The sequence below is a fragment of the Poromitra crassiceps genome, assembly GCF_964638095.1.
Source record: "Poromitra crassiceps genome assembly, chromosome: 5".
In the NCBI taxonomy this organism is placed as follows: Eukaryota; Metazoa; Chordata; class Actinopteri; order Beryciformes; family Melamphaidae; genus Poromitra; species Poromitra crassiceps.
In genome coordinates this window covers 39,324,235-39,340,856 of record NC_139642.1, presented here as the reverse complement: position 1 = coordinate 39,340,856, position 16,622 = coordinate 39,324,235, and the positions used below count along the sequence as shown (strand labels likewise).

General features: G+C 41.8%; 1 protein-coding gene across 2 annotated transcripts in view; it reads right to left on the bottom strand.

Annotated features, from left to right (window-relative positions):
- Positions 1–16,622, bottom strand: part of frya (furry homolog a) — a 74,670-nt gene that overhangs the window by 42,016 nt on the left and 16,032 nt on the right. For both annotated transcript variants that reach the window (XR_014552737.1, XM_083637554.1), the window contains exons 2-9: positions 15,159–15,358; positions 9,314–9,367; positions 4,914–5,053; positions 4,680–4,770; positions 2,033–2,112; positions 1,876–1,956; positions 658–826; positions 55–147 (exon numbers count right to left, since the gene is read on the bottom strand). Coding sequence is in view for 1 of the 2 variants with exons in the window: in XM_083637554.1 (XP_083493680.1) it covers positions 55–147; positions 658–826; positions 1,876–1,956; positions 2,033–2,112; positions 4,680–4,770; positions 4,914–5,053; positions 9,314–9,367; positions 15,159–15,358 (908 nt within the window). In the remaining variant the exon portion in view is untranslated. The remainder of the gene's footprint in view (positions 1–54; positions 148–657; positions 827–1,875; positions 1,957–2,032; positions 2,113–4,679; positions 4,771–4,913; positions 5,054–9,313; positions 9,368–15,158; positions 15,359–16,622) is intronic.

Below are 16,622 nucleotides of genomic sequence, written 5' to 3'. Positions count from 1 at the left end.
GAAGATGCCGTAAATAATGCATGCCACATTTGCCTGTATTGCAGGAAAACTTACCGCTGCAACGGGAACTAAAATTTCGACAAAGACGCCAGCCAAGGCATGCTTAATGTCCTTGTCCTTCACCTCCAGGAAGTACTGGGCACACTCCTACAAAAAAATATATATATATAGTTTAACACGCAGCCTACTGTATAGTCAGTCACACTGTAAATCTATACATGACGAGTGTTAGGGAAAGATTTAACCAAGACGTAAACAGGCTCGATGCATTAAAAATGGAATGTCATACACATCTTCCTGCCAAAGCTTAATGAGAAGTACAGTCGAGTTCAAAGGGCACAGATTCCTAGTATTGGCAGGATTGTTTTTTTTTCTGTTTTTCTTTTATAAATTTCTCCAATATGCCAATAAACAAACAGAAATATTAGTCTTTAACTGATTCGGGTCCACCATTGAAACATACAAGAAAGCCAACAAGTAAAGAAAGGAGTATTGTGAGTGCCGTCATGTCTGCAGTCGCACAAAGTGGGCGACAGATATATTCTACAGTAAGGGAAGTTTGGAAAGTATCAGTTTCTTTTGTACAGTGAAATCGATTGATCATTGAGCACATCCAAAGGGACTGAATTATCATTCAGCTATCGAAGCCTGTTGTACCTGCATGAATTGAAAAGAGGCTTCGAAATCCTCGACGGGATACATTTTAATTCGGAAGAGCTTCACCCCCATGACGAGACTAATGGTACTCTGGACTATATAGGGACTCTGCTCTTTCTGCCGCAGCTCTTTAAGCTCAGTCATGAACTTCTTCTTCACAGCAGGAAACCTGAGGGGAAACGGAAAAAAACAAGAAAAAAAATCACTAAATGAGATGCTATTTAAAGAGGCAGCTTGGCGAGACAAATCCCAAAACAGCACTTCCGGACTGGCCCAGCTGATCCATTCTGAATCTAAAATGGAGACGTCTCACAAGGCTGTGATGCAGGGGAAGGGGGGGGGCAAGAATACCATCCTCATCTTGTCCTCTGTATGCAGACTGTGAGTCTGTGCCCAAAGATAAACTCCTCGTCTAGCACCTGATGCCTTGCCCAAATTGAACCAGAGATGGGATTCTTCTCTTGGTCTAAAATTAGAAGGTAATTTATCATGGGAGTCCATGTGAGCAGCACTCCTTGGCTTAACCTCTTCCCCGGTGGCTAGTACTAGTACTGCACTTGTAATAACCGGATTACAGCTGTTACTGCATCTTGGATATGAGTTGGTCTTGGTCATATGAGAAACTAAAATAGCATAATTTTCTCTGAAGACATTGTAGTAAATGTCATGAATTTTATCTGAATCATTTCAAAATGCAGTTAAACTCTTGACCTCTGAATCTAAGCAACGTCCCAAAGATCTCAGTGAAGCATCTCCTGCAGGAAGTGAAGCAGAGAGCACTCTGGAGCGGAGGTATGCAGAGTGCTCACCGGCCATATCTCTATTTTAAGGGTTTGCTCCTTGCTGCAATGATGTGAAAACTTCAAATAAACAGGCATCAATTTCCAGTCCTAGTTTGGTGTGAAGGGGACTTGTCCAATAGTGTGTCTCTACGGCACGCTCCAGGCTCTGGAACCTGGGAATGTTTTACAGAAAGGCTTGAGGAATGGTAACACACCATCATCATGTGGCATGACACCAAACCACAACAGACCACTGAATAAAACTCTTAAGGAGAGTGATTTTCACAATGGCAGGCTCATAAATGTAGTAAACAACAGTGATGTTAAGGTATCAAACTTTTGATTCTGAATAGAATGTGATTGTTTCTTCATTAATGGCCATGTATATAATTATTGTGCATTGGTACAGCATTTTTGTTCAAACTTGGTAACTTACTTGGACTGGGCTAATACTCCTATGACTTCTGCATAGAGGTCTGCTACAGTGTGCATGTTGCCAGTGTTAGGACCATGGTATCTGCGGGAAACGACAAGTCAGAAAAAAGCACAAACCCAAAAAGGAAGAAAATGCAAAAATGCCAAAGCTTACTTACCCCTCTTTGTATCTAAAGTGCTTAAAGGCTAAGTTAATAACTTCATTGACCAAACTGTCAAGGGCTGGATGGAGCGGCATCTAGTCAGAAGAAATAGAATGTCATGAGAATGAATGGTCATGTGTGGTCAAACAGCGGCCATGATGAGTTTATGTTTCAGCAGTACTTATACCGCATTCATGACAACTCGAGGCGCCGGGAAAAAATGGTTTCTGACCTGTAAAAAGTGAATTGAACGGTCGGCCAGTTCGGAATTACAGCTCGGAAATTCATGTATCATTCAGAAGTCCGCTTTGTCCGAGTTGACGTCATAGCCACATCAAAATGGCGACTTGTAATCACAGAATTATTATAAAGACATTTGTTGACGTTTTTAATACAAAATTTGACGTCTTAATTATGTAATGTTAACGTTAGTATGTGTTTGTGTCATCTATGTTTCGCTCTGATTAGAGCAATATGTGAAATTCAGCATTCAGCATGTTCGGTTAGCATTGTTAGCTAGTAGGTAGCTACAATGCTAACTGAACACAGGTTGCTATAAACGGGTTTCTATGCAACATCATCACATAGGCCCCTATTCTCCCACAGGCCTTCGGCGCTAAAACGGGCCTTCGGCGCTAAAAAACGTGCCTTGCGTCTGCCTCTGGAAGATATCAATATGGCTTTACGCTGCCAAATGCGCTTTAGGCCGAATGTGCGTGGCGCAGTCCCAGAATGGGTGAGAATGGGCGTTTCGGCGTTAAATATCGGCCTAATGATATCTTCCCACCTGGCGTAAATTTAGCGCTTTGCGCTTTTGAAAACCAGGCCTATTCAGTGCGCTGGTTGCGTGGAGCGCTCCCCTCTGGCTCCCCTCTGTCACCCTTCTCTGTGTCACTCTCTCCCTCTCTCCTCAGTCTGACAGGCACAATACGACTCTCTCTCTCTGACTCCCTCGCTCAGACAGACACAACACACTTCCCATAGGAAAAATAAGTTGTAAGTTCACTGCCTGGCATGTCCCAGCATGCATTGTGGTACTCCATTTCGCTACTAAATAGCAACCAAATGAGCCGAAAACCTATATAAAGGTAGATCTAAATAATGTGTAATGGTAACACAACCTGCAATTGTAGAACATTTCAATATTGGACCAAATAAAACATCGAAATGAAAACACCACCCTATGTGAAACATATATGTCCTCCTGGGCCTATATATATCCCTTGTCGATTTAACGTGATTTAGATAAGTGACAGCGGAACGCGCTTCTACTGTCATCTGCTATACTGTGATGTCCGCTCCAATAACTTGGTCCTACTTCACATTTAGTTTTACAATAAAAACACATTTATGCAATGACTTTACATAATGTAGGGTATATTTATGTGCATCATCCTTCCTGCAGCAGGCGAGAGAAAATGATATCTTTCTGGACAAACTTTCACCAATCTAATAGGCTATATTTTTCTAGCTGATGCATTTAGAACATTCTTTTCACTTTGATCTTGCTATAGTGTAGGGTATTTACATGCTTGCAGTATTTAAACTGCAGTTAGATTGGTTTGAGAAGCATAATAATATGGAATAATAGCCTATATATGGAGACAGACAGGCTGGATGAAGGGAGGGGGGGGGGGGGGGGGGCAGAGCGCTTGGCTTTGTCTGGTTTTACCGGATTTTGTCCTGGAATTGGAGCTTAAAAGGCAAGCGTGTGACTCTTTACTGCAATTCTCCAATGAGCGGACTATGCATAATTTTAAGCTTAAAAGGCGTGGTTATAATGGTTGAGGCTGCATGTAGCGCCGATACCAAGATAGCGAGTGCGCTGGTCCACACCCACTTACTGCGCTAGGCGGCCTAGCGCTAGGCCTTAAACGCAGTTTCTACGCCGATTGCAACGATAGGGCCCATAGATGCGCGTGCATTGCCGGGGTAGAAAGCCGATCCACACCATAGACTGTATGCTCCACACACTCGTTTGAGTTGACTGCCGCCTCGCCTGGAAAGCAGACGAGAGCAGCCGAGCGCAGTCAGGCGAGGCGTCAACAAGTCGAACACCCCCGCAGCACACTCACTCACTGCTGCTTTTCTTCTTCAACAGTTTTGTTTAACAGCGGTTTGTAAACAAATTAAAACATACATTAGCGCCACCCACACAAACTGCTCAAATGACCCAGCCCTTCAGATTACTTATTTTATTGTTAATGTAGGCATTATAGGTGGTATTTATGTAAAATGTAGAGTGACAGCTTGGAATAGATATAAAATTGAAGTTTCTACACTTCACTGTGGGTTTGTGATGCACCTGTGTTGAACCAATGGGCGATCAGCTCGAGGCGTTTCTCGTCATCCTCTGTCCCTGCGCGCGCACGCACCCACTAATGTTTGTATACCCATCTATAGCAACCTATAGCCTGTGTTTGGTTTTAGCCCCAAGCGGGAAGTGCAGCGTGAACGCAAATATGTCGGGGGCGGATTTTCTGTGTCCGAGTTGTCATGAACACGGTATTATTTCTTTTTAAAAAGGTAACACTGATATTCTGTATTTCTGCAATATCTCTTCTTCCTCTAATTCAAATAACTAGTCAAATGTGTTTCCATTGAGCATACTGTGAATCAGCCCTCTGTCTAACAGAGGGTTAAGAAAGTGCAATCTAGTCACCTGTTTCAAAACCTCTATAAGTACAAGAGAGAAGATGAAGTCAATAGCCAAATCCCTCCTTTCAAGTAGATAATCTCTCTGCTGCTCATCACTGTTGGAGAAAGAGAGGAAAAACAAGACCAACAGGTTTGCTACAATCATACAAACTTGTTGACAGCGTTTAGGTTTCTCAATTGCTTTCATTTTACTATCTGTGATACATTGTGACACAGTGAATTAATTTATCAATCTCACTTTTTGGACTTGGTGTTGGCTCTTGGTCGGTATTCGTGCAGCTCCTCCTCCAGTCCGTTCTGTCTCTTGTACCAGTCAAACAAAGTGCGCAGGATGGAGGGGAGGCAGTACTCTGCCAGAGAGCTCATGCTGCTTATCAACTGTAAGAAACAAGACATACCATCGTGCAGATGCATGTTCATGTTTGGCAATTAACATTCCAAAATAACAGATAACGATCAATGTTTCCCGTGTTGAGTCGTTACAGCATGTTTCAACAATTTGTTACAGCACTTGTGAAGGATTCATTCAAACATTCAAACATGTGAAAATGAAATGCTGTTAGTTATTATAGGCATAGTTACATAGCAAGTTAGTTGGCTTATACTACCTACCATGTAGCTAAAGTTAGCATTGTAATGTTAGCCAGAGCTGTTACGACAGTGAGATGTTAGTTTTTACCACCACTATCACAGGTTATACTGTAGTTACTGTAGCAAAACACTGAATTCCATTTGATGTATCCAGGTCAATGCAGTTCTTGTGGATGTCGTCTTTTTACGTGAATAACATTTTAGGTGAAGTAAGATTGAGCTATTTCAAGAAAAGTGGCAGCAGTCTAGAAGCTATAGTGTAGAAGTGAGTGACTAAGCTAATAACCATAAAAGCACAAATAATTGACCAAAATCTAGAAATAAATATACAGTATTTACCCCTAATGAGAAAAGGAGCAAAATATTGATGGTCAAAACTGACATCACACCAGTCTAATCCTAATGTTAATTTAAAATGAGATATTCCTCTAAATCTGGCTTCCAACATTTTAGAAATAGCTAAATGGACCCATTGATAGATAAATCAATCAATCATGAGTGGATTCAGCACACTTTATCTGGACAGACTGATTGAATCATTGCAGATCTATTCAGACCTTAGGTCGCCACCGACATGTTTTAGCCGGGGACCTTTGGTCGCTGCCGAATGTCGGCCCCTCAGAATTTTGGCTTGCCCCTGGCCTTCTGTGAGGGCTTTTGACTTACAGTATAGGCAACATTTCTATACATGTTAACCTGAGGTGATCATGTTTAGCCATAGATATCTGACATCATAATAGTATATACATACTGTATATTAGGGGTGTCACGATACACTCAGTTCACGATACGATACGTATCACGATACTGGGTTCACGATAACGATACGATACGATACGATTTTAATAATATTTTTTAAACTTGAATAATGACAATATATGACTGGAAAAGTAGTATTTTATTTGAAATGCACAAATACAAAACATGCTGTTGTGGGAAATTGTTATTACAATAACAACTAGAAAAAACATGAGATTGGAGATAAGGCTTATCTTGAAATAGAATGAGTTACACCGTCACTTAGATTTACTTTGAACTAAAAGGTTTCTCAGCAGTATAAATTCTCATGCATCTTCAGTTTTTCTTCAAACTCAAACAACAAGACTTTTCTTAATCTATTTTTTATGCATCTTCAGTTTTTCCTGTCAAGTAAACAGTTTTGCCAGAAACTCAATTGAATGGTTTCTCTCCTGTATAACTTCTCATGTGTCTCTTCAGAGACTTGTTCAACTGAACTACTTTCCACACATTGAACTTCAACAAACAAAGACGTTTCTTAGTCTATTATTTGGAGAGAAAAAAAAAAAAAAAAGTTTTTTTTTTTTTTTTTTTTCCACGATATGAGATTTCATCTCAACGATACATATCGTGACGTTTTACTATCGCGAAATTTCGTGGGACAATATATTGTGACACCCCTACTGTATATATATAACTAAAATCTAGAAAAAACATAGTAGGTCCACTTTAAACAACTTCACATCCACCATCATCATCATATGAAAGGGAGCCAGTGGACTTGTTTGTTTGTTTAATTTCTCGCCCACTGATGATGTCACAATGGCTATGACATCATCATTGATGTCATCAGTGACATCATTATTGACTAAAATCATCTTATGACATCACTGATGATGTCATAGGCATGCGAAGTTGAGCAATTGGGCGCTGCGTATTAGGAGTGTCAAAATTTATCGTATAATCGATGCATCGCAATGCGGATGTGTGAATCGAATCAAATCATTGACAGATGAATCGTTGAATCGTTTATGTTTAAATTTCTTTTGACATTCAGATTTTAAAGCACTTTCTAAGTAAAAAAGGGACTTGATATTTATCTGACTGCTTGTATTAATTGATGAAAAAGTAGCCATGTGCAGTAATAATACAGAAACTTGAGGATTTGATACTGCAATAATTTGAGCTGTATCGAGATGCATCGTGGAATCGAATCGAAACGTTGACAGATGAATCGTAATCGAATCGTGAGGCCAGTGAAGATTCACAGCCCTACTGCGTATGCCAATACAGCAGGCGAGACCACACAGCAACCAAGCTGTGTTATGCGAGCTACCGAGCCCGCACGCATAGCGAGCGAGCCAATCAAATGCGCTGCCTAGTGTCAGTAAATTGTCACATACAGTATAGTCTTTATTTAACAATATAGAAATACAGCAACATTATTTATTCCACCACAAAAGGTTACTTTTCAGTAGCATGTAACGATGGTACTTGAAGTTGCCGCACTATGGCTAGTATTAGTTTAGACTAAGAAGTGATGTGAAGTCCGACTCAAGACTCACCCTACTCTGCCTCTGATTTGTGGTTGAGTTTGTTCTGAGCCAATCAGCCAATCAGAGGCGGGGTAGAAGTGACATCTCACATTGCGTTTTTTTATTCCACGGTTTAAACCTGCGTCAATGTTTAAAATGTGTCAATTTGAGAATAAAATGTATTTTATGTATTTAAAATACGCAAAATACAAGGTCTGAAAGTATTTTGATACAAATTACATCTTATTTTTCTGTGTCCAGCCAAATACAAATGACAAAATACGCAAATGTATTTCAAATACGTATTTTAAATACATGTATTTAAAATACGTATACAATACATGTTTTTAAATACATGTATTTAAAATACTGCCCATCTCTGGCTGTGTGTGTGTGTGTGTGTGTGTGTGTGTGTGTGTGTGTGTGTGTGTGTGTGTTAAGAAGAGTCCAAGTCTACAAGAGGGAGAGAAATAGAGGGTGAAGGGAGAGCCGGTCCTCTGTGGGACTGAGGAGAGACAAGGTGCCCATGGGGCGGCCTCGGGTAGGGGGAGGGGGAGGGAGCGGGAGGGGGAGGAAGGAAAGGCGGGACGGGCCGTGCACACAGGAAGGGAGGAGGGTCTGGTCAGACACAGCGAGCCCTTCATTCAGCGCCGGGCCGGAGAAGAATCCCGGCTCTGTGCGGCCGCTGAATGGCCTCGGGCCGCGGCACAAACAGCACAAGCCCGGCCCTGTGGCAGTGAAAGGGCCTTCTCTGCAGAGCCGCAGACCTGCTGGACAGACACACCTAGTGCGGGTCCAGCGCCAGCTCTCTAGGTAAACACTCCTGCCCTTGACTGGCTCTGAAAGACCTCTGTGGATGTGAGCAGGGCTTTCATGCAGCAGCAGCCCTTTCATGTGATGGTACAGTGTGCACCATGCTAGAGCAGGATTTAAGATGGGAAAATGAACCTGCGTAGCTGCTCGTACGAAGGAGCAGAGAAACAGTGCAGAGCTACAATGTTAATGTCTTTTTAAATGGTACAGTAAATGGACTGCATTTATATAGCACTTTTATCCAAAGCGCTTTACAATGTGCCTACCTTCATCAAATCATACACACACCGATGGCAGCAAGCTGCCACACAGGGTGCTGGCACAGCCATCAGGAGCAATTTGGGGTTCAGTATCTTGCCCAAGCACACTTCAACATGTGGACTGGAGGAGCCGGGAATCGAACCACCGACCTCTTTTATTCAAAGCGATTAGTGGACGACCCACCTGAGTCATAGCCGCCCCCGAATAATGACATCTCTGCAGACAGGCCTACAGACAGGATGTGTCTCTTGCAAATCAAACATTTTGATTTGAAACACAGACAAAAAAGGCAGATCCAAGCTTGAAGAACAAAAAAAGAAAAGAAAAGAGAAATCTGTCCAAAAACATATCATGATTTATTTATTTTATATGTTTCAAATAAAAAAACAGCAGCTTGGTAAAGTGAAAAGCCTATGGACCTACAGTATGAGTCAAACGACTTTTCAGTTTGCCAAGCCTCATATGTATTTTTTTTATTTGAAACATGTAAAATAAATCAATCAAGATATATTTTTGAGAGTGCAGATCTCCCTTTATTTTGTTTCTTTTTTGAGAAGCCTTATTTTATGTGCATTTTCTTACCCAACATACATGTATGTATCGTAAAAAAATACAGTGTAGTAAACAGTGATGCTGCTAATCAGCTCAATATATCACTTTTGTGCTGTTCATCTCATCCACTGCATTTCACAGTACTTACTTGGTCAAACTGAGGATCTTCACCCCTCTGCAGTGACTTTGTTAATGGCTTTTCCTGAAAAACACAGAAAGAGGGGGATATTACAAATTGTGCAGATATTCTCATTCATACAAATCTGAACTAGAAAAGTTCTCTGAAGTTTGCCCGTCCGAAGAGTGTGACGTTTTTTCTGAAAAGCAACTTATATTATAGGTCAGCAGTAATGAGAGAGCCATCAGTCAGTCTGATGCCAGTCATGAACAGGCTGCCTCAGCTATTAGAGATGGGTCATTCATGCTGGCTCCCATTATCACAGTCTTCTATCATCTGGGATAATGCCTTCACTAGGGATTTGGGCTGGACACGATCTGCTCCTGCAGTAAGGAACGCCCTCCACCGGGTGCTTTCTTGGCTCCTGTGTCCCACCGGTTCATAGTGCCACTTCCTATTAGTAATTGAAGGTTGATTGTGTAGATCTAAGGAGCCCTGCTATTCAGGATGGGGAGTATAATGGAAATGATGTGCTGCCTAATGCTCTCTGCACTTTCCTGAGCTTGTTAGAGGTTAGCAGTTCAAAACTAAACAGCCCAATGTGGTAAAACATGAAACCTGGTTAACCACACATGTGTAACACATGAATAAAAAGTTCTTAAAATAATGCAGCATACTTGAATAGATGTTTCATGACTTATGGCAACTTTCATAAATGTTTAGATATTTCATTCTGGTGTGTTTGGTACATTCACACCAAGGCGAAAGGAACGCTTTGCTTGCGTGTATTTATTCGCTCGAGTTGAAACATTTCAAGATTCAAGATTCACTTTAATAGCCATAGTAAGTAATCAGATTACAAACGAAGAATTTGACTTAGTGCAAGTATGCAGTGCAGCGGTCACATCAATAGTAGAAGACAAAGCAATACAGGAAAACAATCACAAAATATCACAAAATATAAAGTGCAGTCCTTTCAAGTGACATATGATGGGGTGGGGGCTGGGGCTAGGATCATGTCAGTGGGGGCGACCCCGGCCTGTTACCAAGCTGCTGGCTGTGCTCAGGGGGTACCAGGGGTGGGGGGGGGGGGACGCGCGGGGCTTTCAGGTCTCATTGAAGAGACGGATGATGGCAGTTGGGAAGAAGCTGTCCTTGTGATGAGAGGTTCTGGCCAATATTCAATATATAGATTTGACAGCATTGAGACCATGTGACACTAAAACTATACTGAAGCCCAGGCAGGGTGACTCACACTACACGGATTCAATGGTCGGGAAACTGGGATACATTACTAACTTCATATGCCAAATTAATTTACAACAACAACAACAACAACAACAACATTATTAAAATGGGCAAATAACGTATCATTTCATAGCAGATTTTACAGACTTTAATGATGATATCCACTATTTAATAACAGGCCAATATTTACATATACATGTAGTATTTCGGCAAATCCTTATAACCCTAAACCCTAGTGGAGGCCAACAATCCTATTGCAGAAGCCCAGGTTAATGGTCAATAATCAAGTTAACAACCTCGTACAAATTGTTAAATAAACAATAGTGAGACTTTAGGAGTTTGCTCACAATGTTCCCTAGTATGCAGGTGTCCCGGTGTGTTACGACAGCATCGTATATGTTCATATAACGTACATACAGTAATACAGTAACTAATAATTATCCCATAACCCTTTTGCAAAAACCAATGCATTTGCTTTTCCCCATCTTCTTGCTGACTCTAAATCCCTGTGCTGTCTTGTTGGCCAGACAACACGTCTGCACATCACTTAACTGATGATTCAACCCAAACAGCTAAATGTCCAGCTTTGATATTGCGTGGGCTGATGATGGTGCTCTCTCTCTCTCTCTCTCTCTCTCTCTCTCTCTCTCTGTTGAAGCTGGAATGCCTGTTAAGCCTCCATCCTAATGAACCTTTTAGTTTTTTGACAAAATGCTTAGAATGACTAGCCTGGTAACCAGTCCCAATGAATCCTTCATTAGGGTCTGGACGCAAGCCTATCCACCACTGATTCGGTGACATATTTTTCAGACCCAACTGATTGGTTGCTGTCTGTGTCAATCAACAAACTACTTCGACGATTCTGCGTCAAATAACTTAAATTGATAAGAACTGAAGGTAATACCTTGTTCCACCGATTATTCCACTGCAGCCCAAACAGCCGCCATGACAGTCTCCCCGCATCAATAAAAAGTTGATTTTAGGGCCACAATATTGTTATAAATATCAACAACTACTAGTCAACAGATATCAAAGCTGGTGGGCTTTTTTGGAAAGAGTGTGACTCGAACTGGTTGACCGTTATATAAAAAAAAGTAATTCAGTGGCGTTTTACTGCCACATAATAACTAACATGCTAACAGCTAGCTAGCCTAGCGAACATACAGGTGTGTTGTTGCAGCACTCTGTAATGCGTTATCGGCAACGTTAAATTAATAGACCCTTTGGGAAGTTGGAAACCCTCATTAGTGTTTTGCTTGCACCTGTGTTTACCCTGCCTTTTCGACACAAAATGGCCCCTGTGAAAAAGGTCTATTATTAATAAGGTCCTGCTGCCTACATCGACCAGCCAATCCGGTGTCCCGGACAGTATCTCTCCTGAATAAATGCAGTGGATGGGCGTGGGTCCAGATCCATATGAAGAGTGATGACAACTGCGATTCATATGGAGGTGGATCCCAGGCTATAGAATGACAGAACGGTCCACTGTTGGAGTTTCAAGGATTTCACTTCCCTTTGGTGGCACGCTGATACAGCACCATTAATCATGTTCAATCACTCTCCAGGCTTCTGGGTGAATTCATTTTCTGCTCATTTGATTTCATGTTACAAAAAAGTCCTCTCCTCTGAATAACAGTACAGACTTTATATCTTTTGGTCTGTGTTCAATTAAGTAATATTGTCTACAGTTCATTGAGCATACTAGATTTAGATAAACACAATCATGAGCATGGCAGGAGGGATGCCAATAAGAGCAAGGCTTCCACTGAAAGGAAAAACAAAGAGAGACAGCCTCCCCGCAGCCCTCTGGAGACAGACAAGCACACTGAAACCAAGGGACGCACACTTTGCCTATGGTAATTAACACCTCTCTGTGCAGGCCAAGGCCAATGACTAACAGCTTCCTACCAATCACACCCCCTGCAAACACTGCAAACACATGATCAATGGTCAGAGGTAAACCGAGCAATTTACAGCACATCAAACATGCTCAAACCAACCACACAGAAAGATACAGTAGCTAACTGAGCTTCAAAACAAACATGTGCAGTAGTTTTAAATTAGGTTAGCTTTAAACAGCAACTATTCCTGCATGTATTTTAGCTGCAGTCTGAGGCTTTTCTTGGTAATATGGATTAGTTGGTCATTTTTAGTTGACTTTCAGTAGCACTTGGTAAGATGCTAATGTAGGCCTAGCAGCAGGTGGTGAGTGGTGCCCACATTAACCCACACAAGCTCTTCCTTGTCTGTCTGTCAACAGAATTATTTATGACAGCTGCTATACCGACTGGCTCCAACCCTCACTGGATAAATTCAAATTCAAATACTTGACAGCTTCCCCCTTCATAGAATCTTTCGGTTTTGTTCATTGGTCAATATCTGTCACAACACAGAGATAAAGGCAAAACAAAACAAAACAAAGCAAGGCAGAGTTACTGTATCAATCAGTTCCTAATTGAATTGATTAGATATAATGGGGGAAACATGATGGAGTCGTATACCTGCGTTTGAAGTTTTGAAATGCTCGTGTGCCTTTAAATTTGATAAGCAAATGAAGTTGATATTTATTTTATGTTAATGATTTCCCTATCCAAAAATATCGGGCATTAGGGAAAACCTCGAAGCTTTAGAATTTAATGTATTCAATATTGAATTTGCGTTGCCAGCTTCTGTACATAATGATAAATTGCTCTAATTACAAATCTTGAGAGTCAGTCCAACATTTTCTTTGAACCTTTTAGACATATCAATGCATATCAATGCAGTCTGACTTGATTAGTCCAAACGCCATGGGGCATCACTCACACCTGTACCGGTCATTTTCCAGTGGAGAAATATTGTGAGATCTGGTCAACGATGATGACAAACTTTCTTCCAAAGTTGGACACCAGAGAATCATCACAGTTCTGATCTGTGATGTTATGAAGAGTCAAAACCTTGAACTCTTTCATTGACAATTGCCTTTTTCCATCAAAATGAGCTTAATTTCAGGGCATTGCTAACATAACGAGATAATGTGTCCACTCCTTATTCTCACAAAATCCCCCTGGTTACTATTCACAAAAGTTCACGATGTTCATGAAGGAAATGTCAATTTATTGTAAATGGTACAACTCCAGGATTAATTTCTTCGTTATATAATTGAGAAAGTCTTGGCTCTGGTATAGAGGAATGAAGCGTCTCTCTCTGTCTGACTGGCCTGCCTTTGACTGCTGAGGACCATAGCCATGGTAAAAACTAAAAGGTTTGTTCTAAATTGCCTGAAGCCAAGCGGATTAAAGCGTCACTTTTCATATATTAAACTCAGCTGACGCCTATAATAAGAGAACATGCAATGTGATTTTGACTCAAAGCTGCACACTTTGTCCCCACTCCCCAGGCTGTCTCTTTGTAGATGTTTCACACAGAGCTACCCGGCCCCTCAGCTCACAGCAAATAAACACACGTCTCCCCCTTTTGTTACTGAAATTCACTTGTACGCTGACTGCTCTGTTAAAGGTTTTCTTAGCAGAAAAACAGATGATTGCTGCTGCCTGCTTCTTCTCACAGAAAATAAGTATCGTGGATCAGGTGACGCTCTGGCAGAGACTTCAAGACAGGAGCTTCGTTCACACTTCTGCAGCAGCAGAGGCAACTCCAGTTCAATGAAGGAGCTTGTGATAATCATGCAGGTGTTATTCTGCATGTCAGTGGTTATATTTACTGTACCCTAAGGTTTAGCTTTGACAGTGTGCAATTCATCACCATCAGACCAGCTACTTCAGATTGTCAACCTAGCCTCCTGCCTGACCTTATGAAGTACTGTCCTGACCTCACTTCCCCCTGACAGAACCAACAGCTTTTCCGTTTTTGGCTTTTGTATCATGTTGTATAGCAAAAATACTAAGGATGGGACAATATATCATCAAAATTCGATAACTACCCCTGTGGGGCAGCAAAATGAATCACAATATTTCCATTTTATTCTGCGATAGTAATCACAATTGAGATGACTTGACCATCACAATTTCACAAGCTGTCCATTGAAATTATTATTTGCATTTTATAATGAGATTTTAAAATAGCTGTTTACATTTTTGCAAGCCAATGCCATTGCTAGAAAGATTTGTGGCTCCACAATTAACACAATCTAGGTGTCTGGGTAGTGTCGAGTAAAAGTATTTGTCTACCACCGCGGAGACACGGGCGCAATTCCCGGCAACGGTACTTCCAGCTTGGTTCCTACAGACACAATTGGCCGTGTCTGCGAGTGGGAAGTGGTATGATGATTGCTGGTCACTGTACTAGCGCCTCCTCTGGGCGGTTGGGGCACCTGGTTTTTTTTTGGGGGGGGACTGGGGGGGAGTAGCATGATCCTCCCACGTGCTATGTCTTGCCTATTTCCTCGCTGTCAGGTGAAAAGAAGTTGCTGGCAATTGCACATGTATCGGAGGAAGCATGTGTTAGTGCAACTCTCCACAGAATGGGTGGAGCAACGACCGGGACAGGGAATTGGCCAAGCATACAATTGGGGAGAAAATTCTGAAAAAAACTTCAAAACAACAATCAAAGACTATGCTGTATACATCCTTTACAAAGACAAACAGAGCGACCACATCACAAGAAGGAAGTGACTCCGCCCACTCACCAGTGGCTCAGCCATAATGATGCGGATCTTGCGCTCGGACAGCGTGGTGAAGTTGGCGAACAGGCTCTTGAGGACGTACTCGCCCGGCTTGCTCTCCGGGTCGATGCTGATGGGCATCATGGCTGGGGGACCTTTCTCTCCCGGAGGGCAGCAGACTGGAGGGAGGGGGGGTTTACTGTATCCGTTCCCTACGGGCGAGGCTGCGGAGATGACACACAAAAAAGCAATGGTTGAGAAACAACGTTGTTAACGTCAAATGACTTTGCCAATTTGAGCACAAATGTGTGGGACGGATTCAGTCTCAGATCTCTTTAGACAGGAGGAACACCGTATAGGGTATTACTGTGAAGTTTCCAAACATGGGCATAAAGTTCCCAACATGTCGGACATTCCTGAGGGAGATTGTCCAAAGGGCACCGGCTTGCCCTGAGTCTGCTCTCTCTCTCCTAACGCCACAGTACAGTGCTCAGAGTCCATATGGAAGTGAAAACACCCCGGTCGGTCGGCCAGCAGCTGGTGTTTTCATTTTGCACCAAAGATGTCACTGCCCTTTGAGGGAAGCATGTAACCATCCTTCATGCCAGTGCTGTGATGTGGCCTCTGTTTAATTACTGGTGGCTTGGCTTAGCCCATCAAACCCCACAGACTAACTCGCAAGTTACAATTTAGCCCAGTGTTATGCTCTGATGCCTCGAGACAAAAAGTGCTTTAAATAGTAGAGAAGAGTATACAAATGTCAAGTACTGTAGCAGTGTGAAATGCCCATTTAGCCTGAATGACTGCAGCCCATAACTGCATGCTGCCAAACAACTGTTGTAAATCTTACCGTGTAAAATATTCAGAGGCGTTTCGTTTGGACAGCCAAACTAGACTTACTGCCTCACTGCCTACCAGAACCACATTTTCTTCAGCTGCTGCATTCTCCGTGTGTATACTGTAATAAATAAACGAGACTGGACAGCAAGCAGATCAGCAGCAGCAAAGTTGAAGTGCAGCCTGCACTGTCAGAAACCATTACATCTGTCAAAGTCAAATATCAAACGGCAGACTTTTTACTGTGCAATTACAAGTAAAAATAGGCACACATTCATTTAAAATCCCTCTTAAAAAAGGTTTTGTAGCGATCCTAAGAGAAAGTACAGTATATTAAAATAAAGCATGTTGGTCTTGCATACCCCTGGGCTACTGTCTTCATAAAGAAAGAGATGTGAATTGCTGAATGGTTGGCTGAACATAAATACACAATAAAGATACATTATAGCTGAGAGCTTGAATGCTTTATCACAGCGGTGAAGAAACTTGATGCAGTTTTGAAAGGCGGTTATTTATTTTGCTAATTATCAGCCTGAACGGCACTTCAGCTTTTGGCCTGTTCTGTTAATCAGGCTTTAGTCAGCACTCAGCAGGCATATACATAATTTTAAAATCACGACATGACCCTTTAAATCCTCCATGTCCATCAAG